Here is a 17,783-nt window from a genome sequence, read left to right as displayed (position 1 = left end):
AGTTCCTATGAAAGATAGTATGGTGGGCAAGAAAGGATGCACTATCATTCGGGCGACTTATTACCAGTAGCTGAGATTAATTCAACTATTTTTCTTCTCATTGTTTTTGTTTTGCTAATTGTAGATATCTTGCATTTAGCACATAAATTACAGATTTCATTAAAAAAAATTATATGCCAAATGGATATAAATAATACTGCCAAGAATATGCTGCATAATTTACGCGTTTGCCACAATATTTAAATAACCTTGCTGAATATTTTCATCTTTCATGCCACATACCCAAGTAACCCTGCCAATGGTATAGGTCTACAGAGTGGTTTGGGGATTCGTATTATGATGATGAAATCCATATTTCAAGTTGAACTCTAAATTGATTATTTTATGTATTTTACTGTACCTTTAAAATATGGATTTTTGTAAACTACATTTAATGCAATAAACACTCCCAAATATGTAAAGTGTGCACTTTACACCCTTAATCTTTGATGTGAATGAGCAGGTGCCCCCTGCGCCTAGAGGAGGGGCGCCCTTAGTTGCGCCACGGGACCAAGCATTCCACTGGGGGGCCTGTTTGAGGAGGGGGACGGATGTTAAGGTTTTGGGATTGGACAGGGATGAAACGAAACCGAATCCTAAGGGATTAGGTATTTAAGGCAGTGCTGCGTGGGGGTGAGCATAGCGCTTATCTCCGAGACCCATCTCCAAGGAAGCCAGAAGCTCAACCTAGCAAACCACAGGGTGTACCGCACAGATCGCACCACCGGAGCCAAGGGCGGAGGAACAGCGGTGATTGTCAGCACAAAAGTGAAGCACCACGAGATCTCACTACCACCAGTGGGGAGCGTTGAAGCAACTGGCATACAGATCCAGACATCTGCAGGCCCCCTACGGCTGATTGCCGCCTACTCACCCCCAGGCAAGCTAAGCCCAAAGGACTTGGATGCTCTATTAGACCCCCGCATCCCAACATTAATTGGCGGAGACCTAAATGCCAAGCACCAGTGCTGGAACTCTCGCGTGGTAAACAGCAAAGGACACGCTCTACTTGCCCACTCTAAGAAGGAGGACTTTGTAGTGGCTGGCCCAACTCAACCAACACACTACCCAGGCCCTGCACTGCATAAACCGGACGTTCTGGACATCGTCGTCATGAAGAATCTCTCCCAGTCTTTGGAGCTGGAAACCTTAACTGCACTGACGTCCGACCACAACCCAGTGTTGATCACAGTTGGCGACGTGCTTGAAGACCAACAACAGGGCACCAGACACAACTACAAGAAGGCAGACTGGAGCTTATACAAGAGAAGCCTGGAGGAGACACTGGCCCCTGGCCCTCTACGCTGCATTGAAGACATTGACCAGGCGGTCCACCACTTCACAGCTGCAGTCCACACTGCCATCGAGCGCAGCGTTCCTGAACAGAAACTCCAACGCTGTTCTATCTACGACCTCCCGAAGGGCATCAAGCAGTCGATTGCTGACAAGAACAGAGCCCGGAGAGAGTGGCAAAGGAATCGCACCCCCGACCTGCTGAAGAAATACAACGAGCTGACAAGACAGCTGAAGATGCAAATAAGCCAGCACAGAGGTGAAAAGTGGGAAGCAGCTACGGCTAACTTAAAGGACTCGGACAACTCTCTCTGGAAAATGACCCGACGCTTGACCGGGAAGAAGGAACCAAACCCACCGATACAAGGGAAGACTCACCTGGCATGCAGCAACAGGGACAAGGCTGAGGTCTTTGCTGACACGTTGGAGGCGTCCTTCAGGCCTAACCAGGCTAGCAAGCTGGCAGCAGAAGTTGAGCAAGAGGTCGCTAAGCACCACCGGGAGCACCCACCAGAAACCGAAGCTGCAAACATTGAGGAATGCTCCACAGGCGAGTTATCGGCCCTGGTAAAGACACTAAAAAACGGCAAGGCACCTGGAAAGGACAGAATAGTCAACCAAGCCATCAAGATGCTCCCAGACGCTGCAGTGGATCACCTTGCTGAGATATTCAACGCCTGCATGCAGCACCAGTATTTCCCTAATGCCTGGAAAGAAGCAAGAGTCATCGTATTCCCCAAGGCTGGGAAACCACTACGAGATCCCGCAAATTACCGCCCTATAAGTCTGCTATCTGGCCTATCAAAGCTCTTCGAAAAAGTTATCCTTGCCCGCCTTGTGGACTTTGCGACAAGTGAGAACCTCCTCGCCAAAGAACAGTTTGGGTTCCGGAAAGACCACTCGACAAATCACCAACTCCTCAGAGTTGTGGACATCATCAGCCATGGATTCAACATCAACAAGTCCACTGGAATAGTCTTTCTGGATGTAGCCAAAGCATTCGACCGAGTATGGCATGAGGGACTGCTTTGCAAACTCATCAAGCTCAAGTTTCCAAGCTACCTGATTAAACTGCTGTCTAGCTACCTGTCAAAACGGACCTTCCACGTGGCGGTACGAGACGAATGCTCAACGCCACGCCCAATCCTCGCTGGAGTGCCCCAGGGATCAATCCTAGGACCATTCCTCTTCAACATATTCACAAACGACATCCCCACGGACCTAAAGAAGACTGATCTGGCTCTTTACGCCGATGATGCAGCAGTCATCTCCCAATCCTTCAGCGAACAGGAAGTGGCCAAAAACCTTGAGGCATCACTCAGCAGACTCTACGAATGGTACAGCGACTGGCAGATCACCCTGAACACTAGCAAAACCACAGCAACACTATTCACCAGGAAGCTGAACAGAAAACACCCAGCGATCCTCCTCAATGGGGATGAGATCAAATGGGAAAACAGCAGCTCCTACCTGGGGGTGACTCTGGACTCTAAACTCACATGGAGAAACCACATAGAGAAGACCTGCCAGAAAGCAGCAACAAAACTGACTGCACTATACCCACTCCTGAAGACCAAGTCGATGCCCTTGCAGAGCAAGGTGCGAGTAATCACCGCAATAATTCGACCAACCATGAGGAACGCTGCACCAGTTTGGAGTGGCTGCCGCCCGCAGCTTCGGCAAGACCTGCAGAGACTACAGAGCAAGGCCTTACGGATTGCAGCAGGTGCTCCAATCTTCACAAGAACAGCAGACCTCCACAGAGACCTAGGCGTTGAGATGTTGGACGACCATCTCCGCAAACTCAACAGGACATTCTACAAAGGACTGGATCAAAAAGATAACCCACTGATCAGGAAACTTGCAGACATTTCTACGAACCCATTTGACCGCTACCCGAGGCCCATCGAAGTGCTAAACTTGTGAAACTGAAACAACAACACAGCATCCAAAAAACCCATCACTGCCTGAGGGCAAATCGCCCCGGCAGGTACCCAAAACCCATCACTGTCAGAAGGCAACCGCCGCGGCAGCCATCAAAAGCTCATCACCGCCAGAAGACATTTGACAGACTAATACAAGACTCTGCGACTAAACTTGCTGACACTTCCGCAAACCATATTGACCGCAACCTGCGGCCTTTCACAGCACTGACCTTGTGATCCAACCTCAACTGTGACAAAGCGTCACATCAATAAGACAACTGAAACAGCGACTAAAAAACTCAAAAATGAATGTGGAGTAATGAGGCTATCGCCTCGGTATCCAAAAACTCACCGCTGTCAGATGGAATCTGACAGGCGAAAACAAGACACACTGATTGGGTCGTCCTCTTTGTCTCCCTGGACATTACCAACAGAGGAGCTGGAAATAATACCCAGGAGTGCAGGTTCCGGTCGACGGCCCAAGGAGGACAAAGCTGTGGGTTCAGGGGGGCCGGCGTAGTGTAACACTGTGTTACTTTGCTAGCTTGGATTCCTTGGTTAGCCTCCGGGACAGGTAATGGGCTGTGCTGGTATAATTAAGGGTGATTGTCTCTTCCTAGAGTTGACGCGCAGATGGCCTGTTAGTTTAGGTGGCGCCCCGAGGTATCTTTAAGGAGGGCCGGTCGGCTCATATGTGCCGGATGGTTCACACAGCAGGGGGTCATTGTGGTGCCGTTTAGCGCGCGTTTATTCCCAGAGGGAGCTGCCTATTGTTCATACTGCAGTTGCAGTTTAGATCGCGGGGGCATATGTTAAGTGTGATTAACAATGGGGCGCGTGGTTGCTGCGGGTGGGTGATTGTCACTTTGAAGCCGTTTGGCACTTCCAGGGGTAACGCGCGGTTGGCGTTGTTGATTATGTGGTGCCCCTGAGGTATCTTCTAAGAGGGCCGGTCGGGGGCTGCCTATTCTACATGTGAAGTCTCGTCATCATTTTAATACGGCGGCTGCAGTTTACATCGCGTTGTCAGTTACACCACTGGCGCAGTTGAAATGCTCAATGTTGTTAAATGTTTCAATTTTATTTTGTGATTGGTTTACATCCCCAGTGCGTGCTGCTTATCGTTCGGATGGGTTGTTCTCGAACGGCGATTACTGTGGAACGCTATGACGGGCTTCTAGGCGGGCCGGGTGGCTCACACGAGGGGCTGTGTGTTGTGCATATTCACACGAGGGGCTGTGTGTGGTGCATATTCACACAAGGGGCTTGGGGTTAGGGCATATTGGCGATGTAGTTTTGAGTGGTGCTTTTGATGCGGCGATGACTGGGGAACGCTCGGACAGTGTCCCAGGCGGGCCCAGGTATATGTAAGGGGGCGTGGCCAGATCAAAGGAAGCCGTTTTTTTGGTGTCTGGAGGGAATGGCTCCTTCAGGCATTTGATGCAGGGAAAGTGCAAGGAGGATCTTGTTGTTTAGATACATAGCGCATTGGCGAGGGAGTGAAACTGTGCGCAATCGAGGATTTAGAACAACAGCAGCCATTATAGAACAGACATTAAACGGCAACGTTGCCAGTGGAGCAGCTGCTATTCGGAAGAAAAATGTGTTTATTTAGTGTGTCTTATAGAGCTGCTGACGTTTTAAAAATATATAAATAAGTGAATAAATGTCAGAGCACTGTACAATAGAGCCAGTTACGTTACAACACAAACGTGTTACATAATGGAACATTACAAGGATATTTAGCGCAATGTTTTGATGCCACCTCAGGGATTGTGGTGTAATTTCTGTGGTATGAAGGAACTAGTAATGCAGCTTAATCGGGTGCTTTTTTGAGGCGATACTGGGTCATTTATACGCATAGGGCAAGTTTACCACCCACCTACTGCAATGAGTTGGCACATGAGGTGCTCAGTTGACCATTGGGGAAGGTCGTTTTCAGGATGTCAAAAATATTGGTTGAATTTTCAAAAACATTGGGTCTGGGTGAGCTAGTTAAAGAATTTGAGTTATCTAATAGCCAGCGGCTGGTAATGGGTCGTGGTTGGTTTAACCACTATTCTGGTGGGACATCCGGGGTGATTCCCTTCAGGTGGTATGGGGGTGGAGTAATGCTGATTTTGTGAATTTAACGGGTTGTCTTTCGCTTTCACTAGCAGGTGGTAACATGGCACCAAAATGCGCTCGCCCCACCTCTGGGAAGCCAGTGGTTCAGGAGGATTTTCGCGCACAGCTTTGGAAGGCGGCAAAGCGGCATGGCATGGAAGCAGCACTCCAAAGGTTGGCTGGCGAACTAGAGCAGCGGCCAGACGGCAGAGCACCTACGCGGCAGAGGAAAGTCCCGGTTCGTTTTAGAGAGGGACAACAGGACAAGTCGCATACACAGCCTGAGAAAGTGGCTGCTGTGGGGGGTGAGTCAAGCACTCAGGACATGGCAGCGCATTGTGCGGACTAAGCAGCACAGGGGCCCATGCTCAATATGACAGTGGGGGCGGTGGGGCAGTGCATAATGGCGTTATCCACGACAGCAGCGTCCATGGGGGAGCCGCAGGTGGGGGTGGCGCCAATGGTGTCACAGGCAGCAGTTAACACTCCAACCCCGCAGCCCCCGGGGAATATGGCAGGCTTGTTGACGCCGCCAGGTGTACCTTGCGGACCCCTAAGGGGGTTGCAATTGGCAGGGACATTGGTAGCCCATCAGGTCCCGGTGGTCATTGAAGGGGGGCCAGTTACAGTATCACAGGGACCGCAGTCAGTCAAAGGGTCACAAGGGGCGGTGGCAGCGCAAGTATGGTGACAGACTGGTGAGACTCCAATAACGGCGGCCCTGGGGGTAGGACAGCCTACTACCTCAATGTCTGCAGTGGGGGCAAGTGTAGTCCAATCACCACCAGTGGTGACTCCTCTAATATTTGGGTGTACATCCTTGGTGCTGGCCCCCCCTTCAGCGATTGCATGGCATGTTCCGTCAGAGACAAAGGAGAAAATACACAGGGGGGAATTTGTGAACGTTTTTGATCTGATCAATGCAGAGGTAGTCCTAAGTCGTACCAAGACAGCTAAAGAGAGTGAGTACAAGCCAAAAACGGTGTGGGTAGAGTGGTCTTTGCGGAACTGGATAACAGGGTTTTCTATTTATGCGGCGATCTTAACTGAGAAGACACCATCATTGGCCTCGCAGTTGTTTGGTTACATGTCCCTCATACATGGGACGGCCTCCGAGTTCCAAGGGTCTGCATGGATGCGGTACGACACTAAATTTAAACAGATGAAAGCTGTTAGGCCGGAGAGAGCTTGGGACCAAAGGGAGATCAATATTTGGCATGCTGAGTTTAATATGGCTCAAGCACCTGGGAAGACAACCCAGTCCTTTCGTTTCAACAAAAGTTTGGGAGACAAAAAACTGTCCTGCTGGCAGTACAACAAGAAGTAATGTAGCAGAGGGGCAGCCTGTAAGTTTAAACACGTTTGCTCATTCTGTGGGGGACAAGGACACCTGGAGTTCAAGTGTTTTAAAAAACAGGGCAAGCCAAGAGAGCGCACACCCCTAAAGAGCATATTGCCCAAGCAATAATCCCGGGCGTCCTTCACCAATCCGCATGCATGTTCTCACGCACCTACTCAGTAAATACAATAATCATGACTATGCTTAAATGCTGTATTATGGCTTCAAGGATGGGTTCCGCATTCCTTCCCGCGCACCCCCTTCATCAGTCCCGCCATGAAATCAACAGTCGGTTCTGCAACAGCGGGAATTGGTACGGGACAAGATTATGGGGGAGGTGTTCTCAGGCAGGGTGGCGGGTCCTTTTAGTTCTCCACCTTGTGAATCTTTTGTGTGTTTGCCCCTGGGGTTGGTGCCAAAGAAAGAGCCAGGCAAGTTTCGGTTGATCCATAATCTGTCTCACCCCAACGGGCTATCTGTAAATGATGGTTTGGACCAACCTCTATGCACAGTGCGGTACACCACTTTTGACGAGGTCATTGCAAAGTTACAGTGTTTAGGCGAAGGTGCGCTAATGGCCAAATCGGACATTGAGTTCACCTTTCGCCTTCTCCCCATACACCCAGAGGATACTCGTTTGTTGGGTTTCACTTTTGAGGGACAGTTCTTTATGGACTTGCGTATGCCCATGGGATGTCCCATAGCGTGCTCAGTATTTGAGACATTCAGCAGAATCCTTGAATAAGCGGTGAAAGACTATGTAGTACACTACCTGGACGACTTCTTGTTCATGGGTCCTCTGGGTGATCAGGCATGTGGGAGGGCGCTGGAAGGTGTCCGGCAGCTTGCCCAGGCTTTGGGGGTTCCGTTAGCTGAAGACAAGACGGAAGGTCCCACCACCCATTTATGTTTCCTGGGGATTTAAATTGACTCAGTGGCGGGGAGTGTAGGTTGCCACAGGAGAAGGTGAAGGCATTCAGGAAAGCGGTTAACGCCTGCATTTCAGCCAAGAAGGTTACTTTGCATCAGCTTCAGGTCTTGGTAGGCCAATTGAATTTTACATTGAGAGTGATTCCCAAGGGGAGAGTCTTTTCGAAGAACATAGCGGGAGCGACGTCTGGTCTACGGGCCAAACACCATCACACAAGGTTGTCGGCAGATGTCAGAGAGGACTTAGAGTCATGGCGAGGGTTCTTAGACAACTTCAATGGAACATTGTTATGGCAGCAGCCAGCGTGCAACAACAGTGAGTTAGCCCTCTATACTGATGCAGCGGGCAGTATTGGCTTTGGAGCAGTATTGGGCGCTAGGTGGTGCATGAAGCATTGGCCTGAGGTATGGGTTACGTCTGAGCTAACACGTAATGTCACCTTTCTGGAATTGTTTCCTATCATTGTCGCCTTACACATTTGGGGGGCATTTTTGGCAAACACAAGAGTAATTTTTTGGTCAGACAGTATGTCTGCAGTGATGGCCATTAATAATCAGAGTGCGAAATGCCCTTTGGTGCTGCGGTAGTTGAAAACTCTGATTCGCCAGTGTCCCTTGCATAACGTGCATTTTGCTGCCAAACATGTACCTGGTGTGGATAATACAGTGGCGGACGCTTTGTCTCGGTTTAAGATGGCAGAATTCAGGGCACGGTGGCCGCATACAGACGAACGGATGATGGATTTCCCAGAGTAGTTATGAAAGCTTGGTGCCCGGTAGCCACACACCTAATTACAGCATCATTGGCACCCCAGACAAAACGTATGTACGAGAGGGCTTGGGAGGTATACAGCGCAACTTTTGTCACTGGCACTGAGCAAAGCAGATTCACACCGGAAGGTGTCCTGGGTTGTCTTGTGGGTCAGAAGGAGCAAAGAAAGTCACTCTCGTCAGTGCGTAGGCAATTGTTGGCCATTGCTTTCTTCGTGGAGTTGCATGGTGTTAGTGATCCCACTAAAGACTTTAGGGTGCAAAAGGCTATCAGGGGTTGGGAACGTTTGGTGCCTGGAGTGCAGGACACTAGGCGACCTATCAATGTAGAAAGGTTGGGTAGGCTTGTGGGGGCCCTACAGTGGGTGTGCCGGTGCCAATATGAGGTAAGATTATTCAGTCTGACTTACTTGCTTGCCTTTTTCGGGGCCTTACGGGTCTCTGAGTTGGTGGCAGCATCCAAACAAGGTGAAGGTGGATTAGGACTAGTGGACGTCTTGCTACAAGAGGGAGCGGTCCACATAAGGATCCAGCGGTCACAAACAGACTCGCGTGGAAGAGGCACATGGGTTAAATTGTATGCGGCCCAGCAGGCAGAATATTGTCCAGTGGAATGCACCAAGGAATACCTAAAGGTCCGCCCAGTGGGGGGCTCAACTAGGCTTTTAGTACACAATGATGGGGTGCCAGTGACAAGATACCAGTTTACCCAGGTATGTAGGAAGGCGTTACGATTTTTGGGGGAGGATTTGATGCAGTTTACCTCCCATTCCTTTCGCATAGGAGCAGCCACTACAGCAGCGGCAATGGGTTTGTCAACAGATGCAATCAAAAAAGTAGGTCATTGGCAGTCAGAATGTTTTCAACGGTATGTTCGGCCAAGTCTGGTTTAAGGGGAGGAATGTTGCCCAGGATGCTTATCAATCATGGTCTTTACACTATTTCTTTCTAAATTGCAGTTGTTTTACGAAATCCTGTGCATGTATGTTCGTGTGGGCATTCCTTGATTTGCAGTGCCGAACAGCAATTTCACGGGTCCAATTTGGAGGCAGCACAAGGGCCGCTGGGTTTGTGCACCACTGGCTTGGGGGGCAGGGTCTGCAGTTACAGGATCTCTTTGTCCGGCTTCAACTAGCGGTCGAAGGTGAAGAGATGCTTCCTTCAGTCATTTTAGTTATGCACGGTGGCGGGAATGACATGCTGCCTTTAGGCAGGCAGGGAGTGCGAGAGGCCTTGTTTTCAGTCTTGTCTAGGATTCGGCAATTCTTACCAACTACAGCGATATTGTGGTCAGAGGTTATACTTAGGGCAGTGTGGCTTGGCGGAGCCTCGCCGAAGGTCATTAATAACTTTGGACGGAAGTTGAACTCTTCTAAACATAGACTCTTATGTGGCTCCTCCATGGGTACAATTCGACACAAATTGCTACATCTGGGGAAAACGGAGTTGTTACATCACAACGGTGAGCATCTGTCGGTGAAAGGAATTGAGATATTCATCCACACCATACTGGGGGAGGAATTGAGATATTCATCCACACCATACTGGGGGAGGTCCTGAAGCACTGTCAGCGTCAGCACGGGGGGAGGGCGAGTGTGCCGGGGAGCTTCTCACCCTGTGGCGGAGTGCTGACTGTTAACAACAAAGGGCATGCTCAACAAGGGAGGTTGAGCAACTGGATGGACCCCATGACGGGGTAGGACCGAAGTGTTTAGTGGATTGGCGGAGAAAGGGACCGGCCTGCCGGTGGTCCTCAACTCTACCACCCTAACACGTTCCTTAAGGACTGAGATGAATCTTGTGGAGGCTGCCTGTGTTCAGGTACCTCGGTGGGCCGGTGCGCTATGCGGAGCCCTGACTTTCAAGTAAGGCGATGGTTTGTTGTAGCACGTTGTGGCCTGCCGACACAATGTGCGCAGCAGAGGATTCGAGACTGGGACCAACTTTATGCTATGCTCATCTGTGACGACTATTACAATTTTATGGTGCCTTTGATATGTGTATGTGGGAAGGTTTTGCCATTTCAGGTACCTATGAGGGCCGGTGCGTTATGCGGTGGCCTGGTTCAGGCAATGCAACTATTTGCTGTAGCGCGTTGTGGCCTGCCGGCATAATGTGCGCCGTAGAGGGTTCAAGAGAATGGTCAGCTTTATGCTATGCTGAAAATGTAATACCTATTGTAATATCTTAGTGCCTTTGTGCCTTTGACATATGAAGGACGCTAACGTGTGAAGCATGTATAACTTTTATGTACCTAAGTAGGATACTTATACTCCAGTAGTGGTTATGTTGAATTATTCTGTTTGATATGAATAAATCTACGCCTTAGACAACAGAACCGGATTCCGTCAATTCATGGGCATGGCAAAGGGTCGAAAGGGTGTGGGTAGAGATGGATGTTGGCAATTGTTGGGAGGCGTGAGTGTCACGTTGTGCGCATACTAAGATGCAATTACAGATGTATTGCACACACACAAATTTCTAAATATATATTCATATGTATACTTTTACACACATGTAGTCACTTGAAAACACAGTTAAATTTCAGTTATGTTTATGAATTAAAACTAGAAACATATTGAATTTGCAAGCGTTGTGTATTCTTGCCTGTGATTATTAATTTATATATGGCACTTACATTGCATCTGCCACTTTAAGTGTAAGGTGTTCTAACCAATTCGAACCATACGTTCACTTTGCATGAAGTTTTTTTCCATGTACACAAAGTCTGATAATCAATACTACTTGAGCCTCATAAAATAAGGACACGTGCAGGAGCTGTAGCATTGTTGGTTTGTGGTATGCCTTTGTATAATGGTTTAGTTCTCGAGGTGAGATTATGTGTACCAGTCAATACAAAGTGCCGGTAGCCCCATGGCCCGCTCGTTGCCTCTGATCTGAGATGTTCCCTCACCCACAGGACTTCAGATGAAAGCCTTTTACCAACGAGGGTCCCCATTGCCTTTCTAGGCGTCGCAGTGGTCGCACACCTCTGTCATTGGGCCTTATACGTCATAAAGTGTCTGTAGTACCAGAGCATCTTTTCAGATAATATGGAGACTGACAATCTACCAATTAGGTGGTTCGCAATATTTCAGGTACCAAAAAACAGTTCTCAGTTTTAGTTAGGCTGTTTTCATGATGGAATCATGCGATGAGCTACTGTTTTATAATTTTTTGCAGATTTATATAGCGTGAACTCGACCCGAAGGTATTGGAGCGCTTTACATGAGCACCAGTTAAGTTACACAAAAACACATTCTTTTTTTTTTTTGGTAGGCACAAATTAATATTAATTACTATTAATGAAACGACACCTCAAGCCAGTATTGGTATCTGCTTGCGTTACGAAAAACTGTTAATTCAGTCTAAGGGCTCCTTCACTGCATATTTTTTATTTCTACATTTGGTGATTTGGTACAGCCTTTTTTATAGTCCTTGTGGGCGTCGCCTCTCTATGTGTAAAACTGTGAAAAACTGTTGATATCGTTGCAAAGACGTTTTAAACAGTTACTTGCTACGAATAATTAATCCCAGCTGTATGCATATCCAGTAACTAGAGAATCAGCAGGACGTGTTTACAATTATTCATTTCATGAATTACTTCGGTATTAATCGGAATTAATCTCTATTGATTTGTAACTGCTTTGGGGATTCAGGTGAATTAAATCGTCTTCATCCAGGGTTTATTACATTTGTGCTGAGAGATGGCAGCACTGAGTCATCCTCAAGCGGGGCTTTTCTGCTTCAAGTATAATATTCTTTTTTTACAAACCTGTATTTAATCTTTTTATCCACAGGAATGACCCACGTAAAACGCCCATTTTATGCTGTGTGTTTATTAATTTATGCATTTGATGAAGGGATCACCTCTCTTACCAACCCTTTTATTTAAAACTATTTCCTGCTCTCTTTTCCCATCCGTTATTCTTTACACTATTTATTTACTTTACTCTTTAACTCTCCTTACTTTACTTTACTTTCCTCGCCGATATTTCTTTAGACTTGCGTTATTTTTGTTATTCCGGTTTATCTACCCCGAGGTACTTTTCTCCCGGGGTTACTGAATGGAAAGTAACACGTCACCATATATTCGCGTACAGTGAGTTACAAAACAAGAAGTTCAGGTTCAAATCTTCATCAGATGTCTGAAGTTAGTCACTTGACTTCAGGATTTTAAGTCCTGCTTCTGATTAACCAGAGGAACAGGTTTCCACATAAACAGTCAATTGATACCCATATGGGCCATTGGTCACATTCTATAGAGAGATAATGTAAAGGCTTGTACTTTGCAAAAATATAAGTCTATAAAAGTAACAAATGTCATCTGCACGTGTGCAAATAGGTTGCACATCCCTAGAGCAGAGGTGACTTGTTTGTCATGAAATAGGACTTCTTTACTGTTCCTGGTTTCAAATCATGAGTGTTAATTTCTATCTCCATCAGAGATGCTCTGTTTTTTGTGGGCTCCTGCATCACCCTGTAGAATGGTGGGCGCCCCTTACCTTGAGGAGATAGGCCTTCTGAGCAAACCCGCTGATCTCGACCTTGCAGTTCAGTTTTATCCCAGCTCTTGCGAAACCACTTTCGGGCAGTCCGTTCATAATCAGAGCCTCATAGTTGTAGACATAGGTCTTGCTTTCACTGAAGGTAGGCTCTACAACGAGAAAGAAAGAGCAGGTTTTGCAAATATATACTTTTGTGTAAATGTGCAGGATCAGTAGACTTGTCACCAATGACCAATTGAAGCCGGTGGGGAGGATCATGGCCTTCAAACCACCTCGTTTCAAATGGCTTGTAAAGAGGGAATGCATGCTTGGGTTTCCATGTAGACTCAAGCTCTCTTCTGAGATTCCCAGTAGTGGTGACACTTAGGGGCATCTTTCACCGCAGATTTTGCATTCTAGCCTACCCCAAAAGAAAGATTGATTGGCTGATTGCGTCCAAATGCTAATTAATCAAACATATCCTAACCAGATTGCTTGTACATCCAAACTTCTCTACTATGACCTCTATGTAATTTCACACATGTCTGACAAAACATGTCTATTCCAATGCTTCCTTATCTGGGGGCAAGATGAGGTGTATTGTGCATATACTGATAGGCATAGCAAGTGAGTCTCACCCCGTTTAAGAAGGCTTGAGTCAGATGGAGTGGTCTCCCAAGAAGTTGGCTTTAATATTAGGCCCACATGGTCCTTTTGAGGCACGGTTTCCCGAATATCACACATAAATATATACCTTGAATTTTACAAGTAGCTCTAAAGAGAAACTCATGACATATTCTAGTAGGTCTGCATCTAGCACAGCACCCAGCAGCATTCATTCTGTTCAACATCAACTCATGTATGTGCCTTTAAGAAAATGATATTTCCATTTACTTAGGCTGACAACTAACTGGATGCTGCATTGCGGCTTTGCTAAACTTTACTCAGGGAACTTTCCCCCCAATATTTCTAGACTTACTTTTACAAACTTCATCATATTCAGAAAATCACTCTATTTGACACACCTGGCCACAGAAATTAGAAGCAACATAATCCTAGGCATGTTAGAGAGTAAATTACAGCATATTTATACACGTTTGATTTAATCTATATAATCATTACGTCTATCCATTGTAGTAATAAGTTAATTTTAAATTCACAGTCTAGATGGTTTAATTTGTTAGAAAAAACATAATTGAGACGGAAAACAACTAGGTTTTAGTGATTGTGGCTTGTCACTCCCTCTTCATACAACTCACAACCTGCCCCATTGTGCTACTTTCAGCCCAAAGTCTCTGTCTCACTTTTGCAAATTTGAAAATCTCTATCCATGAAAAATTGCAAAAAAGTGAATCCGCAGTTTTTAATATCCTCACAGAAGTGCACACAAAGTAGGCTTACCATAGTTGTACTGCTCACTGCCTGCAGAAAAGAAAATAAATTGATATGTGAGAAACAGCACATCACCTCCTCAACACAACATCTAGTCTACTGGAGATACATCTTGGGGAAAGAAAACTATCCCAGAGAAGTGAAGTAAGAACTTACCCACAAGGGCTACCACAAGGGCTAGGATGATCCCCCTCATGATTGTGGTGAATAGAAATGAAGGGCACGCTTCAGCTTTTATAGTTCACAGATGCAGTGTAGGTGTAAATATATCTCAGGTCAATGATTAGCTTTATAGTCCATTAGTTAAACATTATTTTGGAAGCGATTTTGATCTCATGGTTTTTGGACAACGTCATACCTATTTGCTTGCAACATAGGCTACTTTTCTTAGTTGATAAGCTGTATCTAACATTGGAGTATTAATATTAAAAAATCATTAAAAAACAACTGCACTGAGTTCTTTGGTGGAAGTGAAAGTGGGAAACTAAGAATTCCAGAATGTACATAAGAACAAACTAAAATGAAGCAAAACTGAGGGACTATAGGTTTTCCCCATTATCTCCGTCCATCTGTCTGCCTGTTTGGGATCGGCAGCAGAAATACAGTATTCATTGACAAGTCCATCAGAATAGCCTTTTGCAAACGTTTTGAACTGACATCCATTTCAGTCTATGGTAAATTTTCCAAAACGTTTAGATACAGATCATATTAATCCTGGAACCCAGTATGTGAGTGATCAACAATTGAAAAGTTAAAATGGATGATCCAAGTGTTATACTGCCATTACACATTCAATGACAGTCCAAAAGCGCTGATCTTATTGACTCCATCTAGTGCACCTATAGGTTTGGTGAATATTTGTCTAGCGATTAAGATAGAATTTCCAGAAAACTAGAGTATAGAGGGTAGGTGTACCATGCTCATGGCATGGCTAACAGACATGATTGTGTACTCTACCAGCAAGGCAAGGCCTCAGGGTGCTGAGGAGATGGTTAGTTGATAAAGTCTTTGACTGCCAGCCATGCTGTTCCCTGTACCAGCAGAATAGGGTCTGTGAGCATGGGTACCGTCTAAAAAGAATGGCCATAGTACTTGGATACTTGGTATTGCTGATATCTACTAGCCATATTATGTTAAGCACCCAAGCTTGGAACACAGCAAAGCCAGGGCCATGCTTTTTGTCCAGTATCTCCACTGCTTGCAGTTTGGGTAATGAGGGAATTGGTGTTTTTCTGTAGGCAAGGCAACAGGCCATGCTGTATGATCAGTTCCTCAACCAATGCATAGGTCAAAGGATGAGCTCTTGACTGGTAGTCATGGCATCCATGCTGCAGCCGGAGGGCCTGCAGGTGCTATTGAAATGGGTAATGTGCATAGTGTATAAACAAAGGTGATGCTTTGTTCCCAGTACCTAAAGGTCATGGATATCAGGCCGTGGATTCAATGGACATTGTTAATAGGCACAGGGTATGACACATGGCCAGGGTTGTGTGAGCAGTATGGTTTGTGGCAACCACATTGACCAATGGCATGAGTCACTGTGGCTAAAGTCCATGGGATCTCCACCTTTGTCCACTACCAAAGTGAAGTCCTTACACATTTTATTAGCCACATATTTAGGTCTTGCTGCACAAATAAATGTAGTCCCCTCCTTTTGTTTCGATATACTAAAACCACCGAGAACAATTCTTCAATTTATGCCTATTCTCTATACACTCAAGTGGTCTTGGCCTTGCAACTTGTAGGCAGGCCCAAAGGCTGATAGAGTAACTGCTATGCACAATCCATAACTCCATGTCGTCATGCATATTAATTGTAATTAGAAGTTTGCAGTGCCACTGTCTACATTTAAATGCCTCCACAATGAATATTTATTTCCAACGTCAATAATCTGACATTTTAAACAGCAAATGTTGAGTTAGTCTGAGTTTTTTCTATCCCTCTTCTCTCGGGGAGCAGGCTCCTGTAGAGGATTTCTTTTTCACCTGGGAGTAAGGGCAGACTCACAAAGATATGTTTCCAGTTTCTTGCATTGCAGTAAACCAAGGCAGCTGTTGGCTGCCCCGAACTTCCCATCTGTTTCACCTCACACTCTTATAAGGAGAGGAAGAATCTCCTGATGACATTACGAGGCTATTAGCATCCGCTGCCATCTGCACAATGGTAGCCAGAGAATGATCAGAGCAGCTGGCAGTTGCCACAGCACCCAGTAAGGAAAAATGAGGGTCAGACCCCTTGCCCCATAGAGAAACACAAAGACATTTCTCCCTATATATTCTGCAAGTCCAGGGAGCTTTGAAGTGGTAGGGTAGAGAGAAGTGAGAGGGTAGTCAGGATGTAGTGGTTGCATTCTATGCTCTTTGAACCCTCCTGAGGATGGCCTCCATCCTAACAGGAATCGATCAGCATAGATTGGGGAAAAGGGAAGCTCCTTAATTGTGCTGTTATATGGGCAGTGAAGAGAGAGGAATATTTGGTGGCTCCCAGGACCTTCATCAAGCCAGAAAGCCCTTTTATGTATCCCTTCCCTTGGGCATGTTATTTTTTGGGACTCACATTTCCACCGGGCTGATTCATGAATGCTTGCCCAAGATCTCAGGCAACCATATTTTATTGTCATTTAGATATTGGCTTGTTTATTAGTTGAAGTTTTCAAATGAACATATGTCTACATTTTTGCTCAATAATTAGCTGTACAGACAAGCAAACCTGTAACCTACATTGGACCAAATGCTGCCTTCTGATTGGAGTGTGGTCTAAAGCTGCCCTGGTGGTGCCCGCTGTGATTTTTGTGAAGCGATACCTATGGGAACATGACTTGGAAATACAAGTTTGGGTAACCTTCCACATCTAGCTACTCCTGAAAAAAAATACACTGGAAACTTTAAAGGCCCAATGTCAGATACATGACCCTGTCAGGGAATGTATACGTTTAGTGTGTGTTGGTATTAAAATGCGCGAACATTCTATATCCAAGGTTTGTTCAGTTAACTCCTTGGGTATTGTAATGGCATATACTGACAGCAGCCCACGAAACCCACAGGTCCTGGTTGTTAGCACTGATAGTTGGTCAAGGCTCCTTTCACATGACCAGTGCCCAGTACGCCTGCCCGCTGTGGCATGGCTTGTGGGAATGCCCAATATCCATGTGGAATGCACTCAAAGGACATAGCCTTGGATGTGTGCTGAATACACTAGACAGAGCCTGTGGCCAAAGGCCATGTGCCTTTCTCAGCATTGATGTCCATGCTGGACATAACCTGACACCATGCCTACTGGGTACTGCGTGTAAGAGATACCACACACAGTACATGGGCAAGTCGCATGTGTTGCGTCTTCTTGGCACAGGCCCAGGCATGTGGTTGTTTTAAATGCTCTGTTCGTTATTTTATTACCTTTCCTTACTATTTTCTATGGTTTCTTATCTGGGCGTCAAAAATGGGTATGTTTAGTCAATGTCTTTTAACGGAGGTTTGTTGTTGACAGACCCACACCCCCAAA

At 46.3% G+C, this 17,783-nt stretch overlaps 1 protein-coding gene across 1 annotated transcript in view; it reads right to left on the bottom strand.

Moving 5' to 3' along the window:
* Positions 1–14,478, bottom strand: part of LOC146834635 (vitellogenin-A2-like) — an 89,117-nt gene extending 74,639 nt beyond the window's left edge. The window contains exons 1-3 of the mRNA XM_085602104.1: positions 14,439–14,478; positions 14,292–14,312; positions 12,909–13,060 (exon numbers count right to left, since the gene is read on the bottom strand). Coding sequence (XP_085458230.1) covers positions 12,909–13,060; positions 14,292–14,312; positions 14,439–14,478 — 213 coding nt within the window. The remainder of the gene's footprint in view (positions 1–12,908; positions 13,061–14,291; positions 14,313–14,438) is intronic.
* Between the last annotated feature and the right edge of the window lie 3,305 nt (positions 14,479–17,783).

The sequence above is a fragment of the Triturus cristatus genome, chromosome 4_2 (genome assembly GCF_964204655.1).
Source record: "Triturus cristatus chromosome 4_2, aTriCri1.1, whole genome shotgun sequence".
Lineage (NCBI taxonomy): Eukaryota > Metazoa > Chordata > Amphibia > Caudata > Salamandridae > Triturus > Triturus cristatus.
The sequence above is the reverse complement of the archived record's forward strand: the minus strand, read 5'-3'. Positions and strand labels throughout refer to the sequence as shown.